Source organism: Taurulus bubalis (genome assembly GCF_910589615.1).
Source record: "Taurulus bubalis genome assembly, chromosome: 1".
In the NCBI taxonomy this organism is placed as follows: domain Eukaryota; kingdom Metazoa; phylum Chordata; class Actinopteri; order Perciformes; family Cottidae; genus Taurulus; species Taurulus bubalis.
This window is the reverse complement of record NC_136589.1, coordinates 38,663,078-38,679,831: the sequence shown is the minus strand read 5'-3', so window position 1 is coordinate 38,679,831 and position 16,754 is coordinate 38,663,078. Positions and strand designations below refer to the sequence as shown.

The 16,754-nt window shown below is 42.3% G+C and overlaps 1 protein-coding gene across 2 annotated transcripts in view; it reads left to right on the top strand.

Moving 5' to 3' along the window:
- Positions 1–16,754, top strand: part of agap3 (ArfGAP with GTPase domain, ankyrin repeat and PH domain 3) — a gene marked incomplete at its 5' end in the record, with an annotated part of 109,259 nt that overhangs the window by 63,742 nt on the left and 28,763 nt on the right. For both annotated transcript variants that reach the window (XM_079230858.1, XM_079230857.1), the window contains 3 exons: positions 2,889–2,972; positions 7,174–7,278; positions 9,059–9,230. In XM_079230858.1, coding sequence (XP_079086984.1) covers positions 2,889–2,972; positions 7,174–7,278; positions 9,059–9,230 — 361 coding nt within the window. The remainder of the gene's footprint in view (positions 1–2,888; positions 2,973–7,173; positions 7,279–9,058; positions 9,231–16,754) is intronic.

The window sequence follows — 16,754 nt, the reverse complement described above, 5'->3', positions numbered from 1 at the left end:
TTTGCTATGTGCAGTTTGAGTTAACAGTGTTGGAGAGAAGAAGAACAAATATTACTTTTGGGTTTAGATTTTTTTTTGGCCCAAATTTAATCTGACACCAAAACATTAGATGTGTATTATTAGAAACGCCCCTTTTAAAGTAGGTGAATCTTTTTCTATAACACTTTGGTTTGGCTGTTTTTCTTTTCAGTAAACAAATGAAACTCAAAGCTTTACTACAGAAGATCTTATCACTCCGTCTTTTCACCGCCCTCACAGTCAATTTCACCGACCACAATCATTTCAAGCCGGTCTTTGCCATAACTGTCGTCGGCCACTAGGTGTCAGCACAGTACACATTATTCTTTCCTAGTGCTTCCATGGTCAATAACTCGAAACAATCGTTTTTTTGTAATCTGTCTGTGGTTTTCCTGACGTCTTCAGGCTGTCTGTCCCTTTTTGTGTTTAAAGCACACTGTTTAAGGAATTTAGATGAATACGACGGCATTTTTTATACTTAATTCTATCCCACTCATTCATGCGTCTTCATTTAAACTCCACGTATTCATGTCGGCCATTTGATGTGTCCCATCTCATGTTTTTAGTCCCTTGACCTTTTACCGCGGATCTCCACGTATGAAACAAAACATAACAAAAACAAACAAAGAACAAAACAAAAACAAAACAAAAAAGCATAACACTGTTTTTCAATATTTGCAGATTTGTGCTTCTGTTTCCAACCTTTCTTCAACAAAAAGGGCTTTCCAACTCCTTCCGTATTAGAAGAGCATGATGGTTTAAAAAAAAAAAGAAAAAAAAAAGAGTCCCCCTGCTTTGCCAGTCAGGAAAAAGAGGAGATAATGTATTGAGGACTTGCAGCTTGTCGCTGCGTTACCCTCGGTGCTTCGTGGCATTTAGGGTAATGCATAGAACTTGCACTATATACGGAATCCATAGGACTTTGCGTCGAACGCAGCCTAAAGTCGAGTCCAAATTGAGTGTTTGAGCGCACTCAAAGGAGACTTTCAAGTATCACGAAGTGAGACAGACTCTAGGGACTCTTCTGGAAATGCCCCGCCCACTTCCCCCCCCCCCCCCCCCCCACACCCCCCACACCCACCCACCTGCCCTCCCCCAAACACCCATTCAGACATCCCATACAATTACACGCTGTACAGTCAAGTCACTCTTGGAACTGTTATCCAGCCCGCCCAAAGGACACAACCTTTCCTCACATGACATCACACTGCCTTTTGCCATAAATGAGGACTCAAGGACTAGAGGTGCCAAGTTGTTGTTTTTTTGTTCTTCCTTTTTTAGATTTTCCGACATTCGTTTGGTTCGTTTTTACTTGATTCCTTCTTATTTTCCAGGGAGTATTGAATGGAATTGAAACTGTGGTATAAATGTATTATCATGGAGGTATTTTAGATGAGTTATTTGGGGTTATTTTATGAAGGCCTTCATAAAAATCAGAGTAGGGTGTTGAGGTATTAGAGAGAGAGAGATCATATTGGATGACACTGGGTTGCACCGACTTGTATGAATGTAGTTAAACTTAACATTTGTTTTCCCTTTTTATTTATTTTAAGTTATTTATTTTCGTACATTCGATTGTCTTTTATTCATTTATTTATTTTAATTTTCCTCAGTTTAGGTTTGGTACAAAGATTATGAACTCTTGCATAATCGCTTTTCTATCATGAACGGATTGACGAAAATATAGACTGCTGTATATCTTGTATTGTATTTTATTTACGATGGTACTCTATAAAAAGTACACACATATAAGGAGTATATGAAATAATGCCTTTATTGTTCATCCTATATTTTGTGGGAACTGCAATGTTTGGCTCAATCTGTTGAATATTTTGAAGTGAATTTGTGACTTGCTTTGTATGGTGTCTGTATAGAAGCTAAACAAGTCATCATTAAAAAATAAAATGTTGGAAAAAATATAAACACCAGAGTTGGTTTACTTGAACTCAGACTCTACCTCTTCTCCATTGGTGACTGGACATTTCTCATGTTCTGAGTGAGACCATACACACTCATGTCTGTCCCTACCTGTATCACATCTCTTTGTTTTGGGGTGGGAAAGTTTTTTTTTAATGATTTTATTTCTATGTAAAGTGATATTTACTGTCTCACCACGTTTTTTTCCCCCCTCCCGCACAGGCACGACCTGAAACTTGAACTGTTCATGTGTTCTAACTTGACATTTGAAATTGTTTGATATTTGCAAAAATTATTTCATGTCCCACCAGGTTTTTGCAGGATCGGAGGAAGCTACTTAAACTTAAGTCTCCTGTGAAATAACCGTTTTCCCTTCTCTCCCTTTTAACCTGTTATGCACTGTAACGTATGTATCATGCTACAAGGGCCCTTATCAGCTGCTCTTGCAGCAGTTGGTCTGCAGGTCCACTAAGGGCCCGCTCTGGGTCTCACACAGAGGAAAGGATCCCCCCCCCCAAAAAAGGGTTTCAGGGCTGAGTCATGACTCAATGTATGGTCGTCCTTGGTCTCCTCTGTGTTGAGATGTGTCTATCGTGGTCTTGGTTTGGTCTCTTTATTTTAATTTGTTGATTTTCAACTTGCACGTCGGTGTTACTGCTGTTTGTTCCGCTGGTCTGCTTGTCTTGTTGATTTCGAGCTTCTTTTTGAGACTTTTAATTTGCAATGTCGAGTTTTCTCTACAAATGCTTCAAACACAAACCCACACCTCCCCATCTCACCCCCAGTCTCTCTCTCTCTCTCTCTCTTTCCCTCTCTCTCTCTCTCCCTCACACACACACACCAACATACACAACTACGCCCCCAAAAACTCACCTCACACCCCGCATCTCCCTCTCTGCTTTGCCGTCAGTTTGTCGCTTCAGTCGCTGACTGACTTTCTTGTTTTTTTGCAGTCACGGAAAGCCAGTGAACAAGCAAAGAGCGTTGACAGTAAAACAGACAGCATAGGCAGTGGGAGGGCCATACCTATCAAACAGGTAAGCCGTCTTCCTCATTCCTCTACTACATTTCTCTTAGATACCTCGGTAAGTGGGATCACGTTTGGTGCTATTAAACGTCGTTTCATGTTCATTGTTGCTGTGCTGTGTGTTAAAGATGTAATAACAGTGGGATAGGCTGTGGAGCTCACCAGTGGGGATTTGGGCATGTGTCGTCTTGTCCACTAGATGGCGACATGATACAACTTATCAAACTACCTCGATGCCAGTACAAGTGTAGCCGAGTGTGAGAGAAGAAGGCTGACGGTTTTAAAGAGAAGATAAGCGAAACAATCTCCCTATTTGTGTAAATCACACGCCAACCAAATTTAAAAAAAGACACAATAAGCTCATTTCTGACCTTAAATTGCAGGTAAATTGTGGCGTTGAAGAGTTCTATTGTTGATAAGGAAAATAAACATTTTGCGTGTTTTTCATTTGGACACAACGCAAAATAAAGGTTTGTTTTTAACTGTGTGAACACGAACACAACTAACGTAAACAAACACATGGCTTTTTGATTATTTTTAGTTTTTTACACCCAGTTATTGTGTAGTGTTTAGTCATGATTCTAATCCTGTTCTGGTAATAATCTTACATTTGGTTTCACCTGTTTGGCCCCCGTGGACATGTTATTGTTATTATTGCTTATTATAGTGCGTTGGTAGTATTTTTGCATACGAGTTCCTTCAGGCATATCCATATAATCAACTTGACAACTATGATTAGCTTCAAATTAGATAACCCAATAGACATCGTTTTCTTTAGTCCGATTTTTTTTAAAGGTAGTTTCATAATCTGTTACTTTGTATTAAATACAACAGACTCACTGACTTGTTTCTATTTAAACATACACATGTAACACAGTGACAACTTTTCTCCGTCTTCAATTCTTTTTTGCAGGTATTTTATTTCTCTCTCCTTTTTTTACCACACATTTCTTCATATTTCTTTTATGTATTCAAGCTTTGCTTTAAAGGACCAGTTGGGAAGTGCTGAAAACTAAATTACACATCTGAGTGAGGATCATTTTCTAAAGGTCCGACCACGACCGAAGGAGAAGTAATTGACACATTGATTAGTAATCACTTGTGATTATATGAGGGCTTTTGAAAATGGGTCAGCGTCATTATATTATCCTCTTTACCTGCGGAAGATGATGTCCCTTTTAGACTGTTGTGCCAGACGTCCTCATTCCCGTTGGACGATAATTGCCGTGGCTTTGGTCCAGTGGAAATAATGACACGTGTGACACTTCCAAGCGCCACTCACTCAATCAGAAACCATCACATACAGTATCTACCGGCCTCATCAGCCTGTCACTGATAGCACATGTTCATGACATAGATACAAACGTTTCATGGCGTTATAGAAATTAAAAATAAGTGAATCAGCGGCCCACTTCTTTGACATCACAATCATACGCAATAATGGGACAATAATGCGATAAATGGCTGCAAATACCTTTAAAAAAAAAAAGAAGACATTCAAAACTTCATGGTGGCCATTCCGCTAACACGTCATCTCCGTAAAGCTCTTGATTAGTGTAATTCTCTGCAGAAGCTGGCAAATGTGATGCGTGGAGGTGAGCAGGAGGTTGTTTTCACACATTTAGAAAGAATCCCCTCTGAGCAATCCTTACTGTAAACTCCCCCATTCATATCCATTACATTACGGGGGGCGGGGGCTCCTCTCTAAAGTCCAGGGCTAGTTTCTCTTGAGTGTCATGGCAACATTTGACAAGAGCCATCCCTCTCTTTATCTACAAAGGGTTCTTCTTATACAGATGTGGAGGGAGGGGGTTAGTGGTGTTAGCTCTTCTCCAGGCCAGTCAAATGCACAATCAAGGAGATCAAAGTGTCAATGTGAGCTTAATTACCCCCACCCCTCCTCACCCCATCAGGCCAAATTGCCCCCCCCCCCCCCATCCTATCTATAAAAAAATAGTGAGTGAGGATAACAATGCCGTTACTGCTGAGGAGCCGCCAACAGCTCCTCAGCAGTGAGTGCATTCTTGCCCCATCAACGACCCCCCCACCCCCCCCTCCCCCCGCCCGCCCATCCCATCCCAACACACATATCCCCCCCCTTGTCACAAAGGGCCGGCCTATCAGTCAGCCACAGTGGCAGGATGCAGCTTTTCTCCTGGTCGTCTGACAAAAGAAGGGGAAAGACACTATCTCCTCTGTGTAGATATGACAATTGTGTGAGCAGAGAGCACGTCTGACGATCGGCCTGTTTCCTTATGTCGCACACGCTGAACACACTCATCTGTGTGTGTGTGTGTGTGTGTGTGTGTCAGTGTTGAAGGGAAGCACAGGGCTCCACATATGATACCATTCGACGGCAAACTATCACTTGAAGAGCAGACGGCTCAATCCCAATGCGGCGGACAATTGAACAATTATGATGAATTATCTCAAATGGTTCTTGTTACTGAAAGAGCGCTCTGTGAAATATATATACCTCAGCAAAACTGTTTTAAATACAACAACAGACAAATGAGTCTGCACATGTAAAGATTTTCACATTATTGTCTTTTAGCATCTTTATTGATCTGCTTCCCGGCTCTGATAAATATATGAAGCTGCGCACTGATTGCATGTATAGATTTATGTCTGCTTCAGTAAGGCCATCAGATGAGCAACATATTTGCTTGTAAAACATGCATTATAAAGTCGCCAGAGGCCCTGTAACTGGATCATTTACTTTGTATGATTATAGAGTCATTTAAAAATGTGTTTACAGTTCTTTTATTGACTAAATTGAGAAGAGTCTGGGCAGTCAGCAAGTTATCGATTGAAGGACACAATGTTTCTTTCTGAAAAATCCCCAGAACCAAGGCTTGTAAAATAATATTGATATGTCATTTTTAAATGCACACATTTTACTTACTTCAAAAAGATTAGATGAAACAAATATGTGTTTCCATTTTTGAGAATTTTATGATTTTATTTTTATTGCAATGCCCAACAAGTTGTTTTACAAATTGTTCAGAATAATTTATTACGCTTCAGCAACACACAGCCAAAGTTGATGCTGGTCTTTGTTTCCAGTTGTCTTAATTTATATTTGAAGAAAAATGCTGTTTTCCCATTTTAAATTGAACCATTAGGAGACGAATATATACTTTCATACTTCATATTTATTTGTCTTGTGAGAAATAGAGAAGGATTTGATTGAGTAGATTTTAAAGAACACATTTGAAGTCCTGCTCCAGTGAGAAGCCATAAACAGGCAGGTATATTCATGCGGTATTAAGAAGACCAAACTCTCCCAACATGCAGCCAGCAGCGAGTACTCGGCCCCCTCAGATGAATCGGGGTTCGGATTAGGATGATTGTCGGCAAACAGCCTGGTGCCCAGGTCACCGAGGGTCAACTCTTCCTGATGTGTTAATCAGGATTAAAGCCTGCAGGATGGGCCTGGCTAGCAAAATACTACCCCCTCCCCTCACATTCACACACACACACACACACACACACACACACACACACACACAGGCCCTGGCTGTAAAAGCACAAACATTGCCGTGGCCTAATCCCCTAATTAAGCGTGCCCCTCCTCACTATTTAACCCCAGAGAGCCTCCTGGCCCTTGCACTCAGCAGCGTTTGGCCACCTCCAGCAGAGGAACTGCATTGTTTACCAGTGGATTTACTCAGCAGATAAGAAAACCATCTGATGCCCTAAAAGGCCCCAAAAGATAAAGTAGAATAAGAGCCGAGGGGGCTTTGAAGAGGGGAGATCACACTCCCTAATCCCGGGATTGAGAGGTCTTCCAGAGTTCAGCATGTAATGTGTATGAATGCAGGGAGGAGGTCTGGCAAATTGGATTGTCTCTCTCTCTGAATGGCCTCCGTGCCAGAGGAACTTGGCCAACTTTGGGTGTTCAAAAGATCACAATAGGAAAAACTAACGCGCCATTAAACCTGTCAGCCAATAAATTATACCGAATAATGAAAGTTTAAAGGGGATTTAATTACATATTTTTCAATGTATAATCACTTCCATACTGTTTCGTAATCGTCATTTATGTCTGTTTGCTTTATGACACAGAGGAAATGTAACTGCCATAACGAATGTGCAATAACAATAATAATGCTGTTTTGTGGTATTTACCATCCATAATGGCTCATATCATCCAGCGTGCTGCTTTTTGGGAAGAGCACATGCTCACCGTGATGCCTTGTCTCTTACAGGGAATCCTTCTGAAGCGAAGTGGCAAATCCCTCAACAAGGAGTGGAAAAAGAAATATGTCACACTGTGTGATAACGGCGTCCTCACTTACCACCCCAGTTTACATGTGAGTCTGAACCCCCCCTCCTTTCTTCTTCTTCTTCTTCTTCTTCTTCTTCTTCTTCTTCCCTCCAAATCCCTTTTCCAATCGGCTTCATGTGTTTGTCGCACTACTGTTTGTACTCAAGGTTTTAATGTGCAACTTTTTCAACCGCTGAGCGCCATTCTCTTGATGGGATTACATTTACCACCACTGCCGTCGTGAGCGGGATTACAAGCGTATAGGCTCGGGATTTTCCGCACGTGTTGTACGGAGATATTGGCTAACCCTGTGACTTTAAGTGTAGTATTAAGAAACGGGGACTTCCTAGTGGTCATCTCTGTCCCGCCCCCTGTGGTGTCCATCCCTCGGTGCCGTCTAATGGAGACATGGCTGTGCCCGCCGCGCCCCTGACTCCACGCTGGCTTGTATTTATAATGGTTCTCGCCGCGTGGCAGCAGAGCCTGACCAGCCTCCCACATCCGTCTTTGTCAGAATCCCGCTGAGCCGCTAATACCTCTTAAACACTCGGCTGGGCTGGCAGCAGACGGCTACTGGAGCCCCGGTGCCGTGCTCAGAAAAACGCCCGCCCTTCTCTCAAAAATATCCTCCCCGTCGCTCTCTGATCTTCCAGCACCGGCGTTTACGATGTTTAGATAATTTGGGGAAGGTAAAAAAAAAATTAAAGATGGCCGCAACATCTCGTGTGTAATGAGACAGCCCAAACTTTGAACACAGGGCCCAACAGTTAGACGCCAACCTTGTGTGTGTGTGGCCTTGTTGCACTGACAGTGTGTTAGTGGTTTAATTTACAAGCAGTTATTAGCCGAGCGGAGCCGCGCTACAGTGATGTATGTAATTGACTGAACGGGCTATCTCTTGATCATTACAGCTATTACGGGTCATCAGGGCAATCTATGAATGTATGAATCTGTTGACTTACGGAGGGAGGTGAAATAGGGGAGACAGTTACATTACCGCGGAAACAGCTCCCGCTCATTTTGAGCGGTGGAGCGGAGAAGGAGGAAGGAAAAAGGGGGGAGAGAGAGGATGGAGGGAGGCAGAAAGGAGGGAGGGAGGCAGACTGAGAGTGGAAGAGGGGAACCTTTAATTTCGCAGTCAGCCAAGCCATCCACACAATCACCTTCTGTTAATTCTATCTGCTACATCAATTAAATTGTTTGTAGAAACTAATTGAATGTGGCTTAATCACACATCTTAATAGCTTTGCACGCTTCGATCTGGCTGTTAATTCCAGCAATAAAATGAAATGAGAGCGCTCACTGGGTAATTAGCGAGGAGGCTTGGGAAAGAAATGAGTGCTTTATGACACGGTAATAAAGCAGAGGAGCCGGTGGGGGGACACGGCGAAGGCCGAACTCGCCCCTATCTGGGTCTTTTTCTGCTGAGCCCAATGATTTTCACCTTGGCTTCCCACATTTGGGCAGTAGTCGCTCTAAACCAAATCAAGTGCCCAAATTGAAAGCGAATGAGACTGTTTGCATTCATTAAGCCAAACATCTCGCTATTGGGAGAGCCGGCGTGGGCACAGGTGATGTATAATGGCTTTACAATTTATTTTTCTGCCGTCACACACCTTTAGCGGAAGGTCTATGATGGGTTGTGACTAATGGGGATGGAAATTGAATAGTCTTTTAATTTGTTTTTCCTTCCATAATTCCCAGATTCTTGTTGGTCCGCTGTGTGTAATCAGTTCCCTGAACTGAGGGACGTGCGTGGAAAATGTTGGGACTAGAGAGCAGGCCATTCACAACATTTTTAAAAATGTTCTCCCCACTTTCTGTAGGACTACATGCAGAATGTGCACGGGAAAGAGATAGACCTGCTGAGGACGACAGTCAAGGTTCCTGGGAAGCGACCTCCCAGAGCGGTGTCCACCGTCGCCCCCACTGCAAGTCCCAAGACCAACGGGCTGACCAAGGACCGCAGCACCTTGCAGCTGGGCATCGGAAACACAGGTACCGGGCTAATGTCCAGTAAACGGTCATAATCAAGAAACAGATTAATGTACGATTCAAGATATTTATTTTATGCATTCTAGCAAACAATTAATCGAGTGATGATCAGTACGTTTGTATGCTGTTTGAGCTTCAACTTTTAAGTCCAGCTCAATAAGTGTGACGTCACATGACCTATATGATTAAGGATCTTCAAAGTATGAGAAGGGAAAACGTGTTTTGCTCAGTGCTTCATCCGGCTCATGAAAACCAAAGACTTGTGAAAAACAGCAGTTTGTGTGCAAATTAGCATTTGCACACACGACTCCAGGCTTGTAATCAGTGTCGTCAAAAACAGTAAACGAATACCTTTTTGTGAGCCGGATGGAAGTACCGAGCAAAACGTGTTCTTCGTCCTGGTGTTCTTCGTTCGTATCATGGATTGTATATTTTTAAGGGCTTAAGAGTTTGTTTTTTCACTTTTTTGACTAATTATTCATCTTTAAAATCGCAGCACCTCTAGTTCAGAAGTTCTCTGTGTTTGCAAAAAGCTCTTATTTCTCTTTTTGTTCTGGTATGGGATTTAATACTACATGATCATATTAACTAATTTTGATAAATGTGAAAGGATTGACAGGTAGAGAGAAATGTCACGTGCCACGCACAAGAGAAATGAAATCATAGGTATAATGTGTAATGGTTTATCAAATGAGTCTTTTATTACTGTTCTTATTTCCTACGCCCTCTGTTTATGATCAATCATAAAAATGAGTCCCAACAGGTTCATTATCTACTTTCTGTACGTTTCATTCATGCAAATTAGCTGCCTCATAGTATGCACAATGATTACTTAATGAGCGCCGATGAGAAATCTATTAATTCTCAAAATGATTAAACAGGGAATTGAAAATTATGTTTTAAACATAATGCCTGTGTTAAAGGAAATGTAGTGAAATCATGGAGAGTTGTTTATTTTTGGACTGTTACGCCACCATTTGACCTAGTTATATTTCACCCTCTATGGTAGTAGACGGGGTCACCGTAACAACCGGTTCCCAGTTTGGTCCTGAGCATCGTGCCGGGGTTCCTCCACCTTTTCAAGTTTAAAAATAGAGCTCCTCTCCCAGCGAGCGGGGGCCACCGGAGGCTGCGGAGAGAGTCTGGCAGGTTTACAGAGGGGAAGCCAGTGATTGGATTTAGGGGTTAGGATTAAGAGTAATTAATACTAATTAGCAAAGTGATCCCCGGAGGGAGGCGGGGTCCTTCATCGGCTGTGAAACGGGCACATTGTTTCCATCGCTCAGGCTAAAGCTAACCGGCTCAGAGTGGGTACGGTGCCAAAGATGGGTCGGCAGGGACCATTAGCACTGGCCAGGCGGGTTCCCGTTAAACCCGGCCGCTGCTGTACGGGTTTATCAGTCAAAGGCAGGAAGATGTAGGAGTTTACAGAGCAGAGAGGACGCTGGATCTGTTAACCTTGAGCGCTGGGTTAAGGGGAGTCATCGGGGTCACACAAAGGGCTGTGGAAAACCAGCCAGATGTGCTACTTTTCTTTTAGAGCGGGGAACGGCACAAACTGGTGTGTTTTCTTTGTTGTTCATTTCTTCAATCTCAATGACAAATTCCCAAGATTGTCAGTTGCCATCCACGTGTGCACCAGGGAACAATGTGTGGGAGATTTGCCTTAATCTCCACTTAGGAAAAGAAAGGTTACAAATCACATCAGGTCTCTCTCTGGGTGGAGGGCCATCATCTGATTATGCGATCGGGATTTTGATTTCATTAGACGTGCAATTGATGAAGGGAACAAAGGGGTAATTTTTCATTCACGGCGCCCAAATCACAAGCCTTGTCTGTGCCTTTGGTAATTCATTCATTCCTTAGATCTAAAGACCTTTATAATCACTGGGAGAAGAGGGATAGCGACGGAGCGAAGGAGGGGCGGAGTGGATGGGGGAGATGGGAAGATGAAGAGGAGAGGCTGAGGAGACAGAGAGTAAATGAGAGAACGCATGCGCCCACGAGTTTGCCAAGCGGCCAGGTTTAATTCCTTTGCTGGGTGCTGAGCGGAACCATTTTAAATATGATCCTCCCTGTTAACGCGCATCCTGCCGTGTCACCGGCGACAGATACATTGTATCAAAGTATTAATGGGCCCAGTCACTTTGAATCAATCCCGTTGGGGGAGAGGGATGCATGTGGAGAAAGGTGGAGGTTTCAGGAAAGTGTTGAGCTCATCCACAGTTTGTCTCCAGCGCTAATCTTTAGCCCAGTAGAACCAGTAGAACCAGGAGCCACATACTCACTGACCAGCAGGCCCTGCCAGTTTCCAACACTGGTGCAGTCTGGTCTCTTGTAGGAACTTTAGAGTAGAGTGAGATTTACTATCTGGTAGTTTTAATACATGAGCTCAAGTGTGTCCATAGCCAGCACTTGTATTTGTCCAATGGAGGCAAAAGAGTATTAGTTTGTATCCAGATCTGTTTTGTCTGTAGAAATATTTTTTTGTCTTAAGCTAACTTTAAGGCAGATGCTATTAGCACCCAGGTGTCCGCAGCCAACAATGAATGCTGTGTGCATCTGGTCCGGCCACACCACATACTGTATGTGTATATGTAGCCTACTGGAGGCTGTGCACATGTGTTCTAAACCTAAGCTTGTAGTTTTGTAGCTTAAACCAAACTGACTGAAAACTGTCACAAGACTCAAACACAAAAAGGTAAAGGTTGGGTAAAAGTCCTGAATTTGACCAAATCATCCACTCCCTACACATACTTTGTCACTGTTTATACGACTACTACAATTACTATAGCTACGACTACTAAATCTAAATAATTTGGCGAGTTAACTTTAGCTAAATTAAGTGTCATATTCAACTTGGGCGGGTATAAATAGAGAGCTGCTGTGTGAATACCCAAGTGTGAATATTCTCACCTGGGTGTAAATAGACACTCTTTTTTTCACTAACCTGCATAGTAACAGTGCTGGAAATGTCGACAAGCATCCTCTGACAATCAGAGACCATATCAAAAGGCCTAAATGACGAAAAAATTCAATTTTAGATTTGTCCTAACAGCGAGATATCTAAACTAGTAAAGAACATAGGGTGGTATTGTCGTACACTAGGGTTGAAGTAGAATCATAACATTGGTTTAAGGCATACAGTTTTAGTAGTAGTATGATGCACAGATATGAGTGGCTTGTGGGAACTGGCGGCAGCAGCAGCAGTGTGGTGGGGGTGGAGCGGTGGTCAGGATGATGGCGGTGGTGGATTACACACAGCCGCAGATGATGTGCTGCCCGGCCCACATTAGCATGAATGCTTCATTATCCCACTACTTGTATATAATGGCAACAACTCCACGGAGGGGTCAGGCCTCGTCACGGCTCATCAACCCACTGACGGCCCGGCCTAAAGAGAAATGAGAAGCGAGGCAGCGCTGCTCCCCGCTAATCCATCGCCTCTACTTAACACCGCAGCCCTGGATCGCCTGCAGAACACACTATATGGCTTTTCTTTCACACATGTAGATACAGTCGGCAAGACATATTCATAACGCTGCTTTGTATTTTAGTTTTCATTGTTTTTATATTAGGAATTGTGCAGAAGTTAAGGTTGAAATTGTATAAATGTATCTGTATAGCTTCATTTTGTTATTAGAAAAGTGCATTTTAATTTAGTTAAACAGGAGACTTTCCTCTTTGCTGATGTTGTTTTTAATTACTATATCTAGATGCAATGGTTGAATTGGTATTCAGATATTTTATTTAAGTAGAAGTAGGAATACCATTTAAAGAGTAAAAAAAATTAAGTAAAAGACCGTCATCAAAATATGACCTCAGATGTACAGAAGAAAGTATCAAAAGTACTTATTATGCAGCAGAATGGCAGGTGTCAGTGTTATAACATTAAATATGAAATGATTGTTATAATATATGGAGATGGAGCAATTTTTTACTACTTTACGTTGTTGGGTATTTTAGTCCATCAAATTGGATGGATCATATTGAAAAAGAAAAATTACAATAAATCATGTTTTTATATCCAGAATATGAATTTACAAAGTACCTAAAGCTGTCAAATAAAGCTAAAGTACAAGTCTCTCAAGTAGAATGGAGTATAAGTAGGAGAAGTACGAGGAAAAACCTATAGTTATATAAGTTAACCCTTATAGTTATACTTGCGTACATTAATAGTATAAATGTACATTAAAAGTATAATTTATTTTCTCCCCGTCTACATGTCATGCAATTTCCCACTAAAGGTCTCTATTGCTGTTGAATTTTATTGTAAAAATAAATGATTTCAGACTTTAGAGACAAAACTAATATTTCCATGAAATCACCAGAAAGATGTGTGTGCTTTATAGGCAGACGGCCTTTATGAAATAGCACCATCATGTTGACAGTCTCACCTTTCTGCTCCTAAAATGTTCTGATGCACCACTGTTTTTTTAACGATTATTTATGTATTTATTTATGTATTGCATTAAAATGAAGTAAAGACAGAAGACGGTAAAATCTCTGACCCAAACTTGTCCACATCAGAATCGAATCCCTTTGGACGTCAGTTTGCAGATGTCGGGTCCATCTTCCCCGTCCGTCCACCGGAGAGCCGGCACTAAATGTGTAAGACTCATGGAGTCAGGCCCGGCTGGGGCTGCGGGTACAGTGCTCTTTTAATGCCACAAGCTGATTATTTCTCCACTGTAATTACATTATCCTCCCCTTTATGCAGGAGTGGTCTCTGGAGACTAATGGATACAGCCATGTATAATTCATTAATCATTAGCATCCAATTTGACAATTAGACGTGATTGTTGAATTTTAAATATCAATGTAACTTGCCTCCTAACAGATTTTTTTAATTTATTTTTTAAATCTTTTTTTTTTTACCTGTCTTCCTTTTTAAGGTGTATAAGAGTCAAATGTCACGCTTTCGGAAATAAAGAAAAGTAAATGTTTTAGTCGCAGGAAATAGAATTAAGTCGAAACCATGATTAAACATTTATCTGTATAAACAAGGCTTTTGCTGGAAACAAACGGCCCTGATGTGTTTTTTATGAATCGTAATTCAGTAATGATAAAAGCATCCAAAAGCCTTTTTTTTTTTTTTATGGAAAGATATTAGCTGATTTAATGTATCATTCATCCATCACTTAAAAAAAAAGTTTTTTCTTTCAGTAATGCTACTCCTCAGCTCTCTCTCCTCCTACTCTCCCTCCTCCTCCTCCTCCTCCTCCTCCTCTGCTCTGATTTCAGCATGCTAATTTAGTCGGCGCTCCTCAGCATGATTCCCTCGCTCTCTCTCCCATTCTTGCTGCGATTCTGCTCCCTCCCCTCTGGGACCTGAAGATTAATATTCCTGGGCCCAACAAGATAATTACTGATACTAATTAGACATGATTATGTGAATTTGATACACTTATTACTCTAGATAATGAGTAGGACATATTATCCTAACAAGCACCCGTGCCGCTTAGTTTACTTTACACACGACCCAGACACTATATATTTTCTGTTATTGTCACCTCAATCAGAAACTGATATTCTCTGGTAATTATTGAATAAAAGGTCCTGACGTGTGATACCTGCAAGATGAGAAAGCGTGGTTGAGAAAATCGGAGATGTGGCTTGTTTTCCAAAACAACACATTTTAACCTTTTTTAAATTGTATTGTTTTTAGAATTTAGTTGTGCAGCCTGTCAAGCCACTTTTAGGGTAAAATTACTGTGAAAATATATTCATTTATGTTATTGATAAACAACCCACCAACCTTTTTCCAGTCGGCCATACAAAATATGTTCTTATTAGTGTATTGTTAATTTAAAACATTGTACTTTTTTTTTTTTTTTTTTTTTTTTACAAATTCTTGTATTACATGACAAAGTACTACTCAGTTTGATGCATTGCAACTCTGAAGCAGTTAATCTGATTCCCCACACATGACTGGAAGTGTATCGATGAGTTCTTCAGAGTAGTTAGGATGTGTCGTAGCGACTGCTACGCGAACAGGAGGGAAGGACCCCACACGGCGCAGCCTAGCCCATGAATTAGTAAAGAGAGCCAGGCGTCCGTGGCTCGCCTGATTGGAAGTTAGGGAGAGAACGCCTGCTGACGCCAGTGGAGATCGATGTGGCAGTCAGAGGGATGAGGCGAGATAATTAGCGTTCAGAGTGTATCTTGTTAATTAAGGGCTAATTAGAGGCAGAGGCGGAGGGAGACGGGTTTCGTGTGTGTGTGTGTGTGTGTGTGTGTGAGTGGGGTAGTTGACAGAGGGATGTGCACAAATATGGCAGCAGCAGCTTTGCATTGCTGTAGAAACTACCCAAAACTGTGAACTCCCGTTACGTCATTATAACTTCTTTACAGACTTTTTTTTTGTAAAAAGATCAATCAAATAGCTGTAGAGAACATCATACTAAAAAAAAAAAAAGAAGAGAAAAAGAAAATCAGGATTCATTTTCCTGTGTCTGTCTTTATTTTCCAGGGGCTCCTCACTCCAACAGCAGCTCATCCCTCCAGACGGGCGCGTCGTTGTTCAGCGGCAGTAAAGACGGCATGCACCAACGCTCCTTCTCCGTGTCCAGCGCCGACCAGTGGAATGAAGCCATCAACACCAGTACGAGCAGCGGACCCCGTAAGACCCCCTCTTTCTACACTCGCATCGCCCTAAATCTCCTCCAAAGTCTCGCCTCGCATTGTGTGACCTGAAATGTTCATGTTACGAGAGGGATTTAAAACAAACTGGGATAGATTTGCTCTGATCAAGAGGTGCAAGATGCCATTTCCCATGCGTCTTACACAGGTGGAGCAATCCTCGTTCTTTTTTTTCATAATTAGGTGATCAGGGCTGTGATCGCTGTGACCTTTTTTGGCTGCTGCTCTGATAGAAGCGGCGTGTTCGGAGGAGAGGGAACAGTGAAGGTTAACTTGCAATGCGTCTCCGCTCGCTGCCTCTGCGTCACGTTGCACCTTGTCACTGTACTTGAGTGAAGTGAGATAATATATTCATGTCTACGCCCCCCCTCCCATCCTGTCTTTACCTTCTATCTTACTCTTATCCCCCCCCCCCTCCTCCTTCCTCTGTTTTCCTCTCTTTTCTTCCGAAGAGGAAAATGAATGCTTTTTGGGGGTACCATTCATCACCAGTTATTTCCCTCTCTTTGTGGTTGGCAGTAAAAAAGCACTTAAATGCACATCAACAGAATAACAGTCATTTCCATGCATGTTTGCACTCTGGTAGTTCTCATTAGCGCGGCGGCGGCTCCCCCCCTCCCCATGGGCTCCCAGGGGCCCCGGCAGTTTAAAGAGCGCACTTTACGAGCGCTGCTGGAGTCCAACTGCACGGCCCTCGTGGTTCCGCAGACAAGCCTGTCTCTCATTTGGAGCTGCCAAACGATCAATTCTGCCTGGACGCAGGCACTTCCATCACCCCCTACCCCCGTCTCCCATCAGCAGCATGCCCAAAGCAGAATTACTTAGATTCGTGGGGTCCTCAAATAAATGAGCGCGAGTGTGCGTTGTGTATGTGTGTGCGTTCTC